At 33.6% G+C, this 18,167-nt stretch overlaps 1 protein-coding gene across 1 annotated transcript in view; it reads left to right on the top strand.

Annotated features, from left to right (window-relative positions):
* The window catches only part of LOC127848384 (uncharacterized), a 62,266-nt gene that overhangs the window by 41,146 nt on the left and 2,953 nt on the right, over positions 1–18,167 (top strand). The window contains exons 18-19 of the mRNA XM_052380819.1: positions 12,150–12,226; positions 13,622–13,718. Of these exons, the coding sequence (XP_052236779.1) occupies positions 12,150–12,226; positions 13,622–13,718 (174 nt within the window). The remainder of the gene's footprint in view (positions 1–12,149; positions 12,227–13,621; positions 13,719–18,167) is intronic.

The raw sequence follows: 18,167 nt of genomic DNA, 5'->3' as shown, positions 1-18,167 counted from the left end.
TTTGTATCATCACATGTTAGCATAAAGTTATATATTTTTTCCACTCAGAAGCAAAGTGAAAATGGCTTTTGCAACTCGCAGCCTGTTCAGGTTTAACCCTTTCTGAGTGCGGGAACCAAAAGGCCTTTGCAAACAGTTTGGATCCAGATGAGACGCCACATAACGTGGCGTCTCATCAGGATCCAAACTGTTTGCTATTCTGATAATATTCTTTGAAAACAATCGAAAAAAAATGCTAATTTTAGAAATTCAGCAGACGACATTTTAGCAGACGACAAATTTCCCAGCATGCAAAGGTTTAATGCTGCTTGCTGCTCATCAGTATCTTAGGCTTGGTAATAAAGCCTTTAAAACTTAAATCTAGCAAGAAAGGTCTTTATAAAAATTTAAACAATTCTAAGGGACTGCACATGGGTTAAAGGTGCGTTTCTAAGTAAATGGTGAAAATAGTAACTAGTTAATGACATGCATTGTAGACCTGCTTGAAGGGTTAATTGGAGTCGCTTTTTGTGTCGGTCGATCAGTTCGCATGTGAACTTTAAAAAAAAATATTTAGCTTACTACTTCTATATTTCTGAAGCAATTGAATAGCAACTGCACACATATCATCTCTATGAAGTACACATGTATACATATGCAAGACGTGTCACATGACCAACTAATTGTGTATAATGGGAATGCAATACTGCTCCAGCAGCTGGAGTTGCACTTCTTTATATTGATTCAATAGTGTGTTTCTTTTCTTCTTTTCTTTCCTTTAATGGATTTAAAAATGTATAGAACTAAGATTACATGTAACATGTTGTTTACTTGGTTAAAAAGGGACTTTCAACCACGACGACGTAGAAAAGAAAAGTTGTAAAAAAAAGAGAGTAACAGGTTACTGCCTGATCTTTTTGTTATATGTCAGGCATGGCTTAGAATAATATAACTGCGAGGCTTGCCGAGCCATTATTTTATTCGTGCCGAGCCTGATATATTACAAAAAAATCAGGCAGTAACCTGTTTTTCTGTTTATCATATCTCTACGTCCCCGATTTTTAAGAAATAATGAAAAGAAAATGCTAAAAAGCTGCAGTTTTAGCGTGAAATGATATGACTTTCTTCGTTTGACGTGTTTATAATGACGTCATGAGCATGCGCGCTTAATATTTGTGAAAAATGTTTTTTTGCTGTTTTTGTTGCATTTTGTGTTTAAAATATTTAACATCTTGGTATCAAATTGTTTGTCTTGTTGAATCTGATTCGATTTTAATAAAAATGAATACTTTACAGTTGATTCCAAATAATATGGCCATCCTCCACACATGACTGATATATGAACTTCCTGTTGACCGTGATATAAAAAAAGATATCAAGCAACAGGATATCAAGCAGATTTCAATGTGGTGGTATGATAATACCGTATTATTTACAAGTATTAGTTTATATTTATTAAAATATCACGACTGATATATTACATTACTTGAAAAAAGTTATTAAGTTTTCATATTTTCAAATATTTGGTAATAAATTTTACTGGGTATGTCTACCAGGTAACTACCAGTTACATATATAAATTACGCCGGTAGATTGATCATTATCGTCACGTGGTAAAACCAGGAATGCAAATTATGGATGCGTAGTAGATTATATATATCTAATATAGAAAATGATCAATCAACTGATGTTTTTTATAGTGTGTATATCGGTATGTCACCTATTTTCGCGCTGTACTTTTGATTACACATCGCAAAATTTTATTTTCAAATATACTGAAAATATTTACGTTTTTCAAGTAATGTAATATACCAGTGGTTATTTTGTAATATAGACTAATAATTGTAACAAAATACGGTATTTTAGAACCTTTTCTTTTTCAACGTCGTCGTGGTTGACACCCTTCTCGAAAAAGTGCACTAAATGCGCATTTAATGCGCATGTTATTGGCACCGTATTTTTTGCTTAACAAGTGCATTTTAATCTGTTAAAAAAAACACTTTTTACTAGTGTGTTTATACATTTAAGTGTATTTTTTTTCCACGAAATAATACACTTAAGTGCGTTTATTATGATAATAAGTGCGCTTAAGTTTATTTTTAAGTGCATTTATACACTTGAGTGTATTTTAAGACATACAAATAATACACTTCATGGTCAAAGTAAATTTTTTAAAGCGCATTAATACACTTGAGTGCATTTCCAGTCATTCAAATAATACACTTCATTGAGTATTCAAAGTGAATTTTTGTAAGCGCATTAATACACTTGAGTGCATTTCCACTGATACAAATAATACACCTTACAAAATTGAAAGTGAATTTTTTTAAGCGCATTAATACACTTGAGTGCATTCCCGGTCATACAAATAATACACCTTACAATATTAAAAGTGAATTTTTAAGCGCATTTATACACTTGAGTGCATTTTCAGTCATACAAATGATTCACTTTTTGAAGTGTTGGAAGTGAATTTTGTAAGCGCATTATACGCTCAAGTGTACTTTTCATCACTTCAAATTAATATGCTTAAAAATTAACCAAATTAAAAAAATCCCAGCATTTTGAAGTCAGCATTCATTCTTTAAATGAAAGGTTAGTGTAAACACATACATAAAAAACAAAAAGTACAGTTCAATTGATAAATACACACTTTTATTAGAATGTTAAACCTTAAAAAACAAAAACAAATGTTACATATCTACATAAAAGAGAGGATTCAAACGGGCTATTGCCTATCTGGAATTAACAATTGAAAATATCAAGCTAATACCAGCGATTTTTCTCCCCTCTGATTATCGGTAACTGATTAACAGCCAAATACAGGTGGGTTCCACTTCAAAAATATTAAAGATTTCCCCTCCTTAAGCTGAAATGTTTTCCCTATCATTTACTAGATTTTTTATATATTACATTAATTCCAAATCCCTTTTTAATATGGATAAAAGCATCACATTCAATTCAATCATATTCTGGATCCTAATATATGATAAATGAACAGTATTCATGAAATTTATATAAATCTATACCTTATTTTTAAGATCTTCCTTTTTTTGTTCATTATTGCGCTAAAACATGCCCTTCTGAGAGCCAGTACGTACAGGTTGTTTTAAATTTCCAAAGAAAATCACTGCATACATTCTGACAATATTTAGCAGCTTAGCCCCTGTCACTATATTTGTTGTTATACACTGTTCCTTACAAAGAATGCATTCATAAACAACCCTTTATAGAGCACTTCACCAGCTGATCAGGTCTATTAATACTACTGTCATGGTCTGCGAGGCGCTTCTCGTGCATGATCTCATTTGAGATCAGGTCCTGAAAGATATTTTATAAGTGTTAAATATTGCTGTTATGGTAATCTTGTTCAACAGTTGCTATAAATATCATAAATTTAAATCAAAACATGTTTGTTGGCTTGTTGTTTTTGTTTGTTTATTTTTGCAATTTTAATCTCGTGATCACATGTGACTTAACGCTTTTCATAAATAATTTAAAGAAATTACGTTTGATAGAAAATACTGTTAATAAATGTACTAATATATGTGGTCTCCTTTGGCTGTGTGGACTGGTCAGAAGTGTGACGTATTTGAATTGCAATAACCTTTATTATATAGTTTTACCTCTCAACAAATCCATCTTTTCTTGGTCAAGGATAAGCTACAGGGCACGGTTTCCCACTCCTGTTCCCCTCAAGTTGGCCTGTTATACATGTCCATACACAGGGCTAGCGCTGGCCCAAAAAATGTTTGAGCCACCCAGATGTAGGGGTGTCCGGGGCATGCCCCCCTCCCCCCTCCTCCGGAGATTTTTTGGATCCTAGATTGTCTGTGGTGCGTTTTGGGCCTATTGCCAACCAGTTTTCGTTTGTTTCAAATAACAATATATACTATAGATTTTTCATATTTCTTTTAATGCCAACAAGCACATGTCACATATTATAATATACATCACATCACAATTTTCATAGTAATAGAGATATTTTAATACAGCGCATTTTTAACAACATGATGAATGGCATGTAAAATACAAGCATACATTTCATTCACAAAATACATTGTTTTGCTGCTTTACTGCTTGCTGGCATCGACGGCATGAGTGTGAAGAAAAAACATAGTCAATCTGCATATATACATATAGTTAGACTATAGCATTTCAAAGTAATTTCAAATTAAAATTCCTCTCATCTTCAAAATCTTACCTTTAGACTTCGCATGTTTCGTCACCGAGTCTTTTTTCAGGATATTGCAACCTACAGTGAACGTGTTGGAATTCTGCAACTTAATGCATAGGTCACAGTACATTGATTTTGATTCATTCTCAAAGCGAAGCCAATTATTATCAACTTTCCATGACTCTTGAAATGCTCTAGTTTTTGTGTTTTAATTATTTTGTTTCCCGTCTGTAGATCTGCCGTGGAATCATATGGAATTCTATGGAAATTGTTAGATGGAATTCCGTGGAGTATTGGCACTAACTTTCCATCCGATTCCATGCAATCAATGGAAAAGTGAAAAAAAAACAGAAGAGGGACTTGATATGGGATGGAATTCCATAAAATGCCGTGGAATTCCATAGAATTCCGTGGCATTCCATCTAATGCCGTGGAATTCCATAGAATGCCATGGAATTCCATAGAATGCCGTGGAATTCCATAGAACGCCGTGGAATTCCATAGAATGCCGTGGAATTCCACAGAATGCCATGGAATTCCATAGAATGCCGTGGAATTCCATAGAATGCCGTGGAATTCCGTAAAAAGCTATGGAATTTAATAAAAAGCTGGAATAAAATAGAAAAAAACAGATTATAGATCAAAGGCATTTTATCGATTTTGAAAAACAAATGTGAATGTAACTAAAGGTTTCATCATAGAAGTTAAACAAGAACAAGATCTGGCATCAATCATTTACCACACACATGCAGTCACAGTACATATTCAAAAATGAGTGGTTTTACATTTTCATAAAGTACCAACTCTCTTAACCACAGGCATGCATGCACACATTCAAAAACACATCCATAAACATGACGGCATATACAGGTGAGAAAAGAAAAACTTATAAAAGGCACAATATAAAACATAAAAGTAGAATTTTACATTTCTCTTATTACAAGTATACTTCCTTTCTCACATACACTTCAACACCGTTATTTCGAACACCGAAACTCGAAGTCACCGTTATTTCGAAGTATTTTTCGGGTCCCGATTTTGGTTCTTCTTTGTTTAATATAAAATTTCATTGTTAATCCGAACTTCGTTAAACCGAAGAAATCGTTATTTCGAAGTGATTCAGTCGGTCCCAACACTATAATTCCCACCTTATTATCAATCTTTAATCCGAAGTCAAAACTGCAAAATACTGAGCGTATTTTCACACCTTGTCGTGGCACGTCAAAAGCCAATAATTACACCTTTGTCGTCTGTGCGAAAGCTGGTGTTCAGAGAGGCATTGCGTATTAGTTAAAAAAAAGTTAATTCATTTCCGAAAATGTATTCATATGTTTGTATGTCTGATAATTTGTGCTATTCGTTATATTTTATATGTTCTGTAATTAGACAAAAATAAAAACAAGAAAAAGGATCTTTTTATTCCTCCGTTTGTTACAAGTGGAAATCTATTGCTATATGACTTGTTTACGCTTTTAAGTAAGCGTGTAACCGAACCATGCGACTTCCACAACGTTTTATTTTCACAGAATCAAAGAAGTCTTCTGTCAAATGTTTATTTCGAATTATCGTTAATCCGAAGTTTTTTTAACGGTCCCGACGACTTCGAAATAACGGTTTTGAAGTGTATGTTCATAAACACACACAATTACATGCACACACACATCACACACAATTGTTCTAAAGTTTTTTCTCATAAATTTTAACTTTCAACAACTGTTCCTTATTAATTCTAGAACACTTTCAGTATGATAACAGAAGTTCAGTTCTAGTTGATGTGTTCCAGTGCAATTCTAGAAAAGTTCCGAAGGTTAGCTTCAAATATTTAAGTCTGAAACCAACCTTCTAGAAAACAAATTCCCATGCAGACAGCCAGTTTTCAAGTACTGAGCATAGTTAATAATAATACATAACAAATAAACAACTGTTGTAAATTTGTTATTTATTATACTATGCTCAGTACTGTTGAACATGGACTTTATTCAATTATCCAAGTTTCAAATTCCTAAATTAAAAAAAAAAACAAATAAATTAAGACAAAAAACAAACACAAAATACAATTCACAAAATAAATAACTGGTCTTTTTTATACAAGAATTAACCAAAATAAAACATGTCAACAGCCACAGACTGCAAGGCTTAACACAGAGGCTAGTTTTTAAAAATGTTTTCCACTGCCATTTTCCTTTTCTTCTGAGAATATTGAACACCAGTCACTGCCTCCGGGTCCTTTTTGGTATGAGGTACAATTGTATACTGCTCACATGTGCTCTACAGAATAAAAAATCATAAAAATGTCTAAAGCAAAGAGTTATTTACATTCAAACTATAACAAGAGATTTCAAAGCAATATGGTCCCCTACTTGTTAAACTTCACTATTTTAAGTTTGTTAAATATATTTTTTGCCATAGCAACCAGAATTCTTGCATTGTAAACAACATGAAATGACATGCAAAATGTCCTTATTGTCATCTGTTCATGTTTCAAGTTTCATGAAAAAATACATAGAACTTTTAAAGTTATCCCAGGATCCAGAAAAGTGTAACTGACTTAGACCAATATATTGAATTCCAAAAAGACAAAATACTTTCAGGTGGTTAACATTAAATAACTTATCTAGCCCAGGGCATGACAATATTTACCATGAATTTGTGGCCCTGTAAGTCCTCTAGGTAAATGCGCTTAAAGAGCCGCTTTGCTGTTGGATTATTTCCCTGCCAAACTCTGCAGTATCTTCCATCAACTGGTCAATGGTAATTAAAGCACATAATGAAAATGTATAGGGAACGTAATTCATGAATTGTTTTAAATATTAAGGTGTTAAATGGTCTTTAGAAAGAGAACTAAAAACAAAGTGAATACATCGCAAAGCACTAAGCATAACTTGATTTGTTGGTATGATTAGTACAAATTTATTATTGCTATAATTAGAATGATGTGTAATTCTATTGGTATGAAAATGCACACTCAGATACCTAAAAACCAATTCCATTGGTTTAATTTTTTATTTACAAGCAAATACGTTGAATTGATATCCCCCGCCAATATGCTTCTGGACACATAAGTATTATATTTGACACTCAAACAAGCATTTTTTAAGATACAAAGGGCCATAACCCCGTTTTTAACAGATGGTGTACAATTCCATTTGGCGTGCATCATCCTCTTATCCATATATATACTCGAACCAGGTTTCAATGAAATCTGCCAAAGCACTTCCAGGATATGGCTACGGACGGATGGAAAGACGGACAGACGGAAGGATGGAAGGACGGACAGACAACGCCAAAACAATATCCCTCTGCCTAGGGCGGGGGATAATAATAAACATTAACACCATTAATGAGCATTGAGTGCTCACCATGCACAGTACAAAACTTCCTTAGCCTCAGTTCCATAACCTTGCATGATAAAATTCCGATACTACATTCAACGTTATTAATTTCTCCACATAGGTCTTATTACTTCCTTTTTCAACCTGCAAACTCCTCTAAGTGAAAATTTGGTGAAAATTTGGGTGACAGCTGCTTTTAAACTGATATTTGCCATACTAAAACCTCAAATATCACATAAAAAGGTCTACAATAATGTCATAAGAAGATTAAATTTAAAGGAATATTTAGAAATAATAAAAATCACAAACCTTCAGTTGTTGTTCTATTCCTAGACAGACTGCTCAAACACGGTATGCATCACTCTTTAGCAATATTTCGTGTCACTTTCCAAATGATATAAATACATAAGAATTTTAAGAAAGTGTTTTTAATGGAAAAACTCATGAACTCTTCTGTTTGTTAAATTTCTTTAACTTTATTTTAACAAGTTAAACCAGTACATTGTCCACCATGTTTCATGTTTCAATCTAACAGGTAAACTTTCTGTATTTGAATTCAGCCAATTAGAAAAGGCTGTTATATCTTATAACCAATAGATTTGCAGCAAACATACCCAACATCTGATGCAAAGCACACGCTGGGGTTATCAGATAGATTGTTATTTGACAACCTGGACTGGCTGAGTTTGATATTGAGAAAAAACAGTGTGTATACCACTTGGACAGGGTTAAGGAATTTAAACTTGTAGAAATTGCTTTGAAAGTAACATCTACTCCTACATCTGCAGAACTACTACTTTAATTACTACAGCATTAACAACACCACCAACAACAACAGCAACAATAACAGCAGCAACAACAACAGCAACAGCAGCAACAACAACAGCAGCAAAAGCAGCAGCAACAGCAGCAACAACTGCTACTATTGCAACAACTGCTACTACTGTTACTTCTATTGCTACTACTATTGCTACAGAAACTGTTAATGCTACTACTTCTACTACTACTACTACCACCACAACCTCTACTGATATAAAAAAACACTACTGCTACTACATCAATTACTACAACAACAACACCTACTACAACAACAACAACTACTACTACTAATACAGCTACTACATCTACAACAACTACTACTACTGCTGCTGCTGCTGTCACTACTATGAAGTCTATTTGGCTATTTGTAAGTGTAAGGTGTTCTATATGTGTTCTTATTCCCCATTATAACTTTTGTAGAACTTACTGGTTCTTAAAGCGTTCTAGATGTGTTCTAGAACTACATTTTAAAACATTTTTAGAAATTTCTCGACCATATTTTGTCCTTGAAATGTTCTAAAAAGTTTCTTGAAATTATTGGAACAGTTTCAGTCCTAAGCCATTTTCCACAAATGTTCTGGATTTATTCTAAAAAAACTGTTTTGGAACAATTCCAGAACATACGTTTTAGAACACAAATATGGAACAGTTCCAGAACTGTTCCAATTTCTAGAACAAATTTATAATTATCTTTATTGCATTTTCTTTTAAATACAAAATACATGATGCAAATAAATTCATACATGTTTTAAACTACAAATACATTTCAGACAACCAGCGAAAATTTTCTAAGTTATTTTCCATTGATTTCCATCCAAGAAAATGTATAAGTTATTTTCCATAATGATTTCCGTTGAAAAAAATGGCTGAGTCCAACTTTCCATGGTGTTTTCCATACATTCCGTGGAAATGCATGGAATTTTAGTCGAGATTCCGTGGAATTCCATAACAGCTTCAGATGGAAAATTGGCAAGTGGATGGAATTCCATCAAATTCCATGGATTTTCATCGATTTCCGTAGAATTCCATAGTATTTTCTATGGAATTCCATAGAAAAGTGCTAATGACTATGACAGATCTACAGACGGGTTGTTTGTTCAGACTCATTTTCGTTCAAAGGACGCTTTATGGTTAAAGAAGTCATGTTAGCGACTGTACGGACAAAGTGGTTACTTCCATTTATATAGTAGACGACATGAATTAGTCTTCCTATGCATTACAAATTCGTAACTTTAATTAAATTTTAATTGCAATTAAACCGTACTTGTTTTTCACGTTTTACTTTGATTAAAATACGCCGCTGTTAGTTATCATAGTGTGTGCGTAAAACGATCAAATTAATTTCATTTCAATCGAAATCGGCAGAAAGTTGTAACATCAACGACATAGAACTAATTATTTAATTATCACTCTTTAATTTGCATACCGATTTTCAATTTATTGTCACGCTTATTTTCATTTTTAATCTTATAATACGACATTTGCGACCATCCGCTATTTTGTTTGCAGACGACAATATTTACTGTGTATTCATAGCTCCACCCATTTTTACGTTTCATTCAACAACGTCATTTCATGTGTAAGCCAGCTCAGTTTTGATTGGCCAGCTACCATGTGCACTTCAATAACAATAAGGTCAAGCGATGTCTCGATACAGGTGCAGACCGGTTTTCGTTCACTGTTCAAATTGCGAATACTTTCATTGAAACAAAGAGAAAAATATAGAAAACCAGTTTCGGGTTAAAATGGCGGCTGTTTTCAATGAAATTTTACGAGATTTAAGCATTTTCGCAAATCGGATTTTTCTTGAGCCAAATTCTCAATATTTTCGCAAATGGCTCAAGTGGCGAACGACAGCGCGAGCCCTGCATACATCAGGTAGTCCCCTTTTTGCTCCCTTTTTTGGCAGGCGATGATGCACATTCTGTGCAATGGATCTTCCGATCAATGTAAATTTCACCTTGGGGTTTAACCTTCAAATATAAAATATTAAAGTTCTGATTAAATATGGGGGAAAGAAATCTGTTTAAGATGACAATAACCATAAAATACAGTTATAATAATTCAAATGGTGTTTTTTTTCCTTAAAATTGCATTACATTTACTCATCCAGTTACATTTCCCAGTGACAATACATAAATATGATAATGATCATAATTAATTTAATTAAAAAGAGATGCAGAAATGAAAATACAAACCTGTTACAGCTGTTCTTCAGCATTCCAAAAAAACAAAAACGGCAGTTGTTGATCACTTTAACCACCCACTTTGAATCTTCTTTGCAACAAACTTATTGTTGATTTACACATTGTAGTAAACACACATTGTTTTCATCACACAATAGTTAATGTGCTGAAAGAATTTCAAGACATTTGACACTAGAATTAATGTTGCTGAATTATACCTAAAAATTTAGCTCAATTTAAGTTGCTGAAACCAAATTGTTTACAAAAATAACTTCCTGTGCTCCAAATAACTTGCTGTGCTCCAACCAATCAAAAGTGGTTTGTTTTCAAATAGATGGTCCCAGAACCAATCAAAATTCTATAAACACCCCTTTGTTTTGGCTAGATGAAGCACTGATAGGGATTAGTGTTTATGATGCTAATTGATCTCTTATCTGATCCTGATCTTATCTGATATTTATTGAATAATACACAGCACACTTAGCATATTATATTTAATTGTGAATATTTCAATATAACATACTGAATGGTGTTAGGAAATAAATATAATATTATAAATATTATTTAAATTGTCTTTTAAAATGTATGTTAATAGTCAATGTGGTAGACATAATATTAATTGAATTGGGGTTAAATATCAGTGTAAGAAAGTTCAAATACTTGTTTTTTATGTTGTGAAGATATAATTGATTCTGGCAAGCCCACATATTTTTTTTGACACTTTCAATATTTTTAATTATTTACCCACAGCCTGATTTAGTTGTACTTTTCCCTTTAAAAGCTGCTCTACTGATTCACATATTTTATGAGCAGACAAATTGTTATAATAATACCATAAACATCATGTGAAGATAAAAAAGAATTCAGTACAATTCTCCTATTAAACACTATATTTCTGTCCTTTAACTTCAGTTATTTGCTATAGTGTTGCTCTTTTTTATGAAGATGCACAAAAACTACACTTGTACAGAAAGAATTTTTTTTTTGCAAATCAGAAGATACACTAATATGCACAAAAAATGCACTTCATTGAAAAAATGCACGTATTGCATAAAAAGATGCACTTTGTCTACAGAAGATACACTTAAAGTACAGTAAAATACACTTAAAGATAATGAAAATACAGAAAAAATGCACTTTAGTGCACTTAATTATGAAAAAAATGCAGAAAAAATACACTTTTCGGTAAAAATGCAGAAAAAATACACTTTTTAAAGCGTATTTTGTTAAAAAGTGTATTTTATTTTGAGAAGGGCAGTCCGTTTAAATGTATGGAACTAAGATAGCATGTAACATGTTGTTTACTTTGTTTAAATGTAAAGAACTAAGATTACTTGTTACATGTTGTTTACATGGTTTTAATGTAAAGAACTAAGATAACATGTAACATGTTGTTTACTTGGTTTTAATGTAAAGAACTAAGATAGCATGTAACATGTTGTTTACTTGGTTTTAATGTAAAGAACTAAGATTACTTGTTACATGTTGTTTACTTGGTGTTAATGTAAAGAACTAAGATTACATGTAACATGTTGTTTACTTGGTTTTAATGTAAATAACTAAGTTAACATGTGACATGTTGTTTACTTGGTTTTAATGTAAAGAACTAAGATAACATGTAACATAAGTTTACTTGTATCATCATGTATTTTGCAGGCTCCATTAAGGAACAAGATAACGCTGGGACGGGCTCATTATTGCAATGTGATGGACGACGGACAAATCATTTATAAGTAAGTGATTTCTAGGATTGACAACACGTTGTTTAATCCTGTTTGTGGTGTCATATGTACTGTATTACACTGAGCACAAACTAGTCTTTACATGTATATGGGACGTGTTCTTTGAAAAGGGGGGTTTAATCCATGTGCGTAAAGTATTGTCCCAGATTAGCCTGTGCAGTCAGAAGAGGCTAATCAGGGACAACACTTTCCGTCTGAACTTGATTTTTGCTAAGAAGATACTTTCTTAAGACAGAAAATATCATAAAGTAGAAAGTGTGCGTATTACTTTCATAATCAATTGAATGAAAATAAAAGTACATAAAGCTGGTACTATAATCAATTTCAGTTAAGGAACAAAATAGTATGATATGTCATATAATCTATAACACACTACTTAGCTGGGCCGGACATCTATAATTGGCCCTAGCCTCATAATGGCCCTCAGGTCAAAGGCTATCTGGCGGTTATGTTGCTGCTGCATCAGGCCCATTATAGACGTCCCGCCCATCATTGCCGTGTGTTAATGTCTAACTATCCAGCATGTAAGATGACATGTTGAGGAAGTACTGATTTTAGGAGATGCCCTGTAAGGAAAAGGGCTTAATGCATGTGCGTAAATTGTCTCATGCTTGCATGTGCAGTCTGCAGAGGCTAACCAGGGACGACACTTTGTCGCTTTCTGCCATAACTTTATATTCCCTTAGAATTGACTTCCTTTAATAGAAAAACACCATTCAAGTGGACAGTTTTGTCCCTGATTAGCTTGTATAGACTGCACAGGCTAATCAGGAACGACACTTTTTCACATGCATTAAACTCCATTTTCCCAGAGCGCATCTTATATTTTTGTTGTCTGAACGCAGTAGTATATACATTTTACATGTCTGACAGGTGATAGAAAATTTGTCAACTTGAGGAAATACTGTTAACTGAGGTGAAGCCAATGTTGACATATTTTTCCAAAATTTGACTAATTTACTGTCACCCTGTCAGACATGTAATATTTTTTTATTATACCGAAAAAACTATTCAAACATGAACAATGTGCGCTGCGTGTTACTCACTGGATCTTGATAAGAACTTTTTTTTTACAATTTACGTCAGATTGACAGATTTGTTGTCTCTTTACAGCCAAAAGCAAAACTGCGTACTGCGAATGCGCGTATTGGACAGTATTATTTTTTACCATTCCGCAATTGATTGCTAAGGAAGGGGGCGACAGTATTTTTTTAGCGGGCGACAGTATTTTTTGGACATTAATTTTTTTCCCGCTGGGTCTGACAGTATTTCTATGTCACGATGGCCTATAGGAGTTTAGCATTGTAAATAAAAGTGACTATAATAATATAAAATATTGAGTTTGCTGTAATGCCAAACAATCAGGGTAAGGATACATATTTGTAGGACCAACGTGGACAAGGAAAGTGGGTCAACAACGTACTTTGGGCACTTCATAAGCAAGACACCATTCAATAGGGAGTTGCTGGAATTTTCCGTCAAGGTATGTGTGTTTATAAATGTGCCATGTTCTGGGAAAACTGGGCTTAATGCATGTGTGTAACGTGTTGCCCTAGATTAGCCTGCTCAGTCCACTAGATAAGGGGAACCAGTCCACTAGATAAGGGGAACCAGTCCACTAGATAAGGGGAAACACTCTCTGCCTACACTTCATTTTTGTTGAGAAAATACTTTTTTTAAGCAAAAAATCCACAACAGCGGAAAGTGTCATTCTTAATAAGCCTGTGTGGACTGCACAGTCTAATGTCCCTTCTCAAAAAAGTGTGTGAAATGTACGTTTTAAGTACGTTTTGCGTGTGTTAAACGTGGCGGTATTGGCACTGCGTTTTTTGTGCGCTTTTTCTTACCGAGTGAGATTTTAACAAAAACAAACAAACAAGAAAATGTGCGCTTTTTGTGGATAAATGTGCGCTTTATGTGCGCTAAACGTGCGCTTTTTATAAGTGTGTTCAATGTGCGCTTTATGTGCGTTAAACGTGCGCTCTTTATATAAGTGCGTTTTTGACTACCATTTATGTGTGTAAAATGTGCGCTTTTAAGTGCGTTAAATGTGCGCTTTTTGTGAGTTAAATGTGCGCTTTTTTTTATTTAAAAAGCGCACATTTAACTCACAAAAAGCGCAGTTATAACCCACATAAAAGCGCACATGTGTGTTAAATGTGCGCTTTTATGTGCGTTAAATGTGCGTTAAACGTGCACTTTTTATAAGTGCATTTTTGACTGCCATTTATGTGTGTAAAATGTGCGCTTTTAAGTGCGTTAAATGTGCGCTTTTTGTGAGTTAAATGTGCGCTTTTTTATTTAAAAAGCGCACATTTAACTCACGAAAAGCGCAGTTATAACCCACATAAAAGCGCACATGTGTGTTAAACGTGCGCTTTTATGTGCGTTAAATGTGCGCTTTTTAAATAAAAAAGCACACATTTAACTCACAAAAAGCGCAAATTTAACGCACATTAAGCGCAGTTATAACCCACACAAAACGCACAATTTACGCACATGAATGGCAGCAAAAAACGCACTCACAAAAAGCACACATGTGCGTTAAAGGTGCATCTTTTGCCTTAACAGTTGATTTAATTATATGCTGTTAAAAGTTTTTTTTAAATTCAGATATGCAATAAAAACCAATAATTATATAAACATATATATTTGTGTATTTTAATAATTACAAGATAAGTCAATTTTATACTTTAATGTACACCAACATTTTTTAACATACATGAGTAATTAAATATCAATGGCAATTTGATGAAATAAATATAAACATAATTTGATTATAAATAAACAAAAAATAATAGCATACTATAATAACATGTACAGTATATACACACGAACAGCTATACACATAAGAAAGATGCATATCAATCAAGGCCTGTCAGCATTTCTTTGAGGCGGCGGAGTGCAACTCTCATCTTTCTCTCAAAGTCTGCCACCAGCCGGTCAAACTTCTTTGCAACTATTATACTGTCATGGCCTTTGCGCGATGCGTCTCATGCATGATCTCATTTGATCAGGTCCTGAAAGATATTTTATAATGTAAGTGTTGAATATTGCTGTTATGGTACATGTAATCTTGTTGCTATAAAAATTATAAATTTATATCAAAACTAGTTTGTTTGCTTGTTGTTTTTGGTTGTTTATTTTGCAATTTTAATCCCCTGATCACATGTGACATAACGCTTTTCATAAATAAATACGTTTGATAGAAAATACTGTTCGAAAATGTACCAAGATACGTGGTCTCATTTTGCTGTGTAGACAGGTCAGAAGTGTGACACCTTTAAAATGCAATAACCAGTACCCTGTATAGTTTTACCTCTAAACAAATCCAGCTTTTCTTGGTCAAGGAGAGGGCGCGGTTTTCCCACTCCTGTTCTCCTCATGTCGGCCAGCTTGTGCAGGGTAAAACCTGGTATTCAAGTCCATACATCAGGTAGTCTCTCTTTTGCTCCCTTTTTTGGCAGGCGATGCGATGATGCACATTCTTTCCAAAGGATCTTCTGATCAATGTAAATTTCACGGTCACCATGGGGTTTAACCTTTAAATTTAAAAGTTCTCATTTAATATGGGGGAAAAATCTGTTCATTAATGACCAAAAATAGGTATAAATAACTTTAAGATGACAATAACCATAAAATACAGCCATAATAATTCAAATGGTGTTGTTTTTCTTTAAAATTGCATTACATTTACTCATCCATTTACATTTCCCAGTGACAATACATAAATATGATAATGATCATAATTAATTCAATAAACTAAATAAAAAAGGGATGCAGAATTGAAAATACGAACCTGTTACAACAGACTGTTCTTCAGTATTCCAAAAATACAGGCAGTTGTTGAACTAGACCATATGACTTTATATGTCTTTAACCACCCACTTTTAATCTCCTTTGCAACAAACTTATTGTTGATTTACACATTGTAGTAAATACACATTTTTTTCATCACACAATACTTCATGCTGAAAGTATTTCAAGACACTTAATTCTAGCTTAAAGTCAGTTGCTGATGCTGCTTGTTTTCAAAAAATAACTTCCTATCTGTGGTTCTCAAATAGATGGTGCCTGAACAAATCAAAAGTATATCAACACCCCTTAGTTAGGCTTAGATGGAGGACTGATAGGGACTGGCTATTCTCTTATCTGATTCCATGCTGTGTCTAAGCCAAAAATTGCATAATTTGAGAAATACTGATAAGGCAGTCATTTCAACACCAAAATATTTATTGAATAATACACAGCACCCTTAACACATTATATTTAATTGTAAATATTTAAATATAACATGCTGAATGGTTTTAGCAAATAATATTAATAGTTTAAATATTATTTTAATTGCCTTTTAAAATGTATGTTTATGGTAAATGTGGTAGACATTAATTGTATTAGGGTATAAATATCAGTATAAGAAAGTTCAAATACTTATTTATGTTGAGGAAATATAATTGATACTATCAAGCCCACATAATACTTTTGACACTTTCAATATTTTTAATTAGTAACACACAGTCTGATTTAGGTGGAAATTTTTAGAAATGTTTGAGATTAAAACGTAAGCAATAGGGTATGCATTGAAATTGTATGATAAAGTATGTAAACATTAAACAGGTTAATATGGACAACCAGTAATTATTCAAACTGCCCCTTATATTATTACAGGTTACTGAGATATATGTCTATGTTTATTCATTTGATGTAAATAAATTGTTAGAGCCTGCAACAATTTTGTTTCTTGTTCAATTTCTGTACAACATTTGCTAAACGGTTGTTAAAGACGCACTTTTTGAGAAGTGTGTTAAACATGTGTCTTTTTAGATACATCCGTTTAAAACAGATAATATGATAAAAACGCACTTATGAAATAAAAAACTAACTTATGCTTAAAAAAGACGCACATCAAAATAGAAAAACGCACTTTTGTGAGAAAAAACCCACATCTGTAAACCTTAAAACACACTTCTTAGATAAAAGACGCACTTCCTAAATAAAGACGCACTTCTTGATAAAAAACACACATTTTTCTCATATCTACACTCAAAAGCGCACTTACAGATGAAGAAAAACACACAAAAACGCACTTCCTAAATAAAAGACGCACTTCTTAGATAAAAAACACACATTTTGCTCACATCTACACTCAAAAGCGCACTTACAGATGAAGAAAACACACAAAAAACGCACTTTTTCAATAAAATAACGCACTTGAAAAGAAAAAAGGCACAAAAAGCGCACTTAAATGCACTTTTGAACACTGAAAACGCACATAGTAACAAAAAACACACAATTAACGCACTTTTAAGTGCGCTAAATGTGTGTTTTGGTAAAAAGTGCGTTTTTATTTGACAAGGGGTGGGACGACACTTTACACTCTTGCATTGCAGTTTCTGAGAACTTGTATCAAATCGCTAAGCTTGGGCTTGGGCCAATGTTCTGAGAACTTGTATCAAATCGCTAAGCTTGGGCTTGGGGCCAATGTTCTGAGAACTTGTATCAAATCGCTAAGCTTGGGCTTGGGCCAATGTTCTGAGAACTTGTATCAAATCGGTAAACTTGGGCTTGGGCCAATGTTCTGAGAACTTGTATCAAATCGCTAAACTTGGGCTTGGGCCAATGTTCTGAGAACTTGTATCAAATCGCTAAGCTTGGGCTTGGGCCAATGTTCTGAGAACTTGTATCAAATCGCTAAGCTTGGGCTTGGGCCAATGTTCTGAGAACTTGTATCAAATCGGTAAGCTTGGGCTTGGGCCAATGTTCTGAGAACTTGTATCAAATCGGTAAACTTGGGCTTGGGCCAATGTTCTGAGAACTTGTATCAAATCGCTAAACTTGGGCTTGGGCCAATGTTCTGAGAACTTGTATCAAATCGCTAAGCTTGGGCTTGGGCCAATGTTCTGAGAACTTGTATCAAATCGCTAAGCTTGGG

This window comes from Dreissena polymorpha, chromosome 10 (assembly GCF_020536995.1).
Source record: "Dreissena polymorpha isolate Duluth1 chromosome 10, UMN_Dpol_1.0, whole genome shotgun sequence".
NCBI lineage: Eukaryota > Metazoa > Mollusca > Bivalvia > Myida > Dreissenidae > Dreissena > Dreissena polymorpha.
The sequence above is the reverse complement of the archived record's forward strand: the minus strand, read 5'-3'. Positions and strand labels throughout refer to the sequence as shown.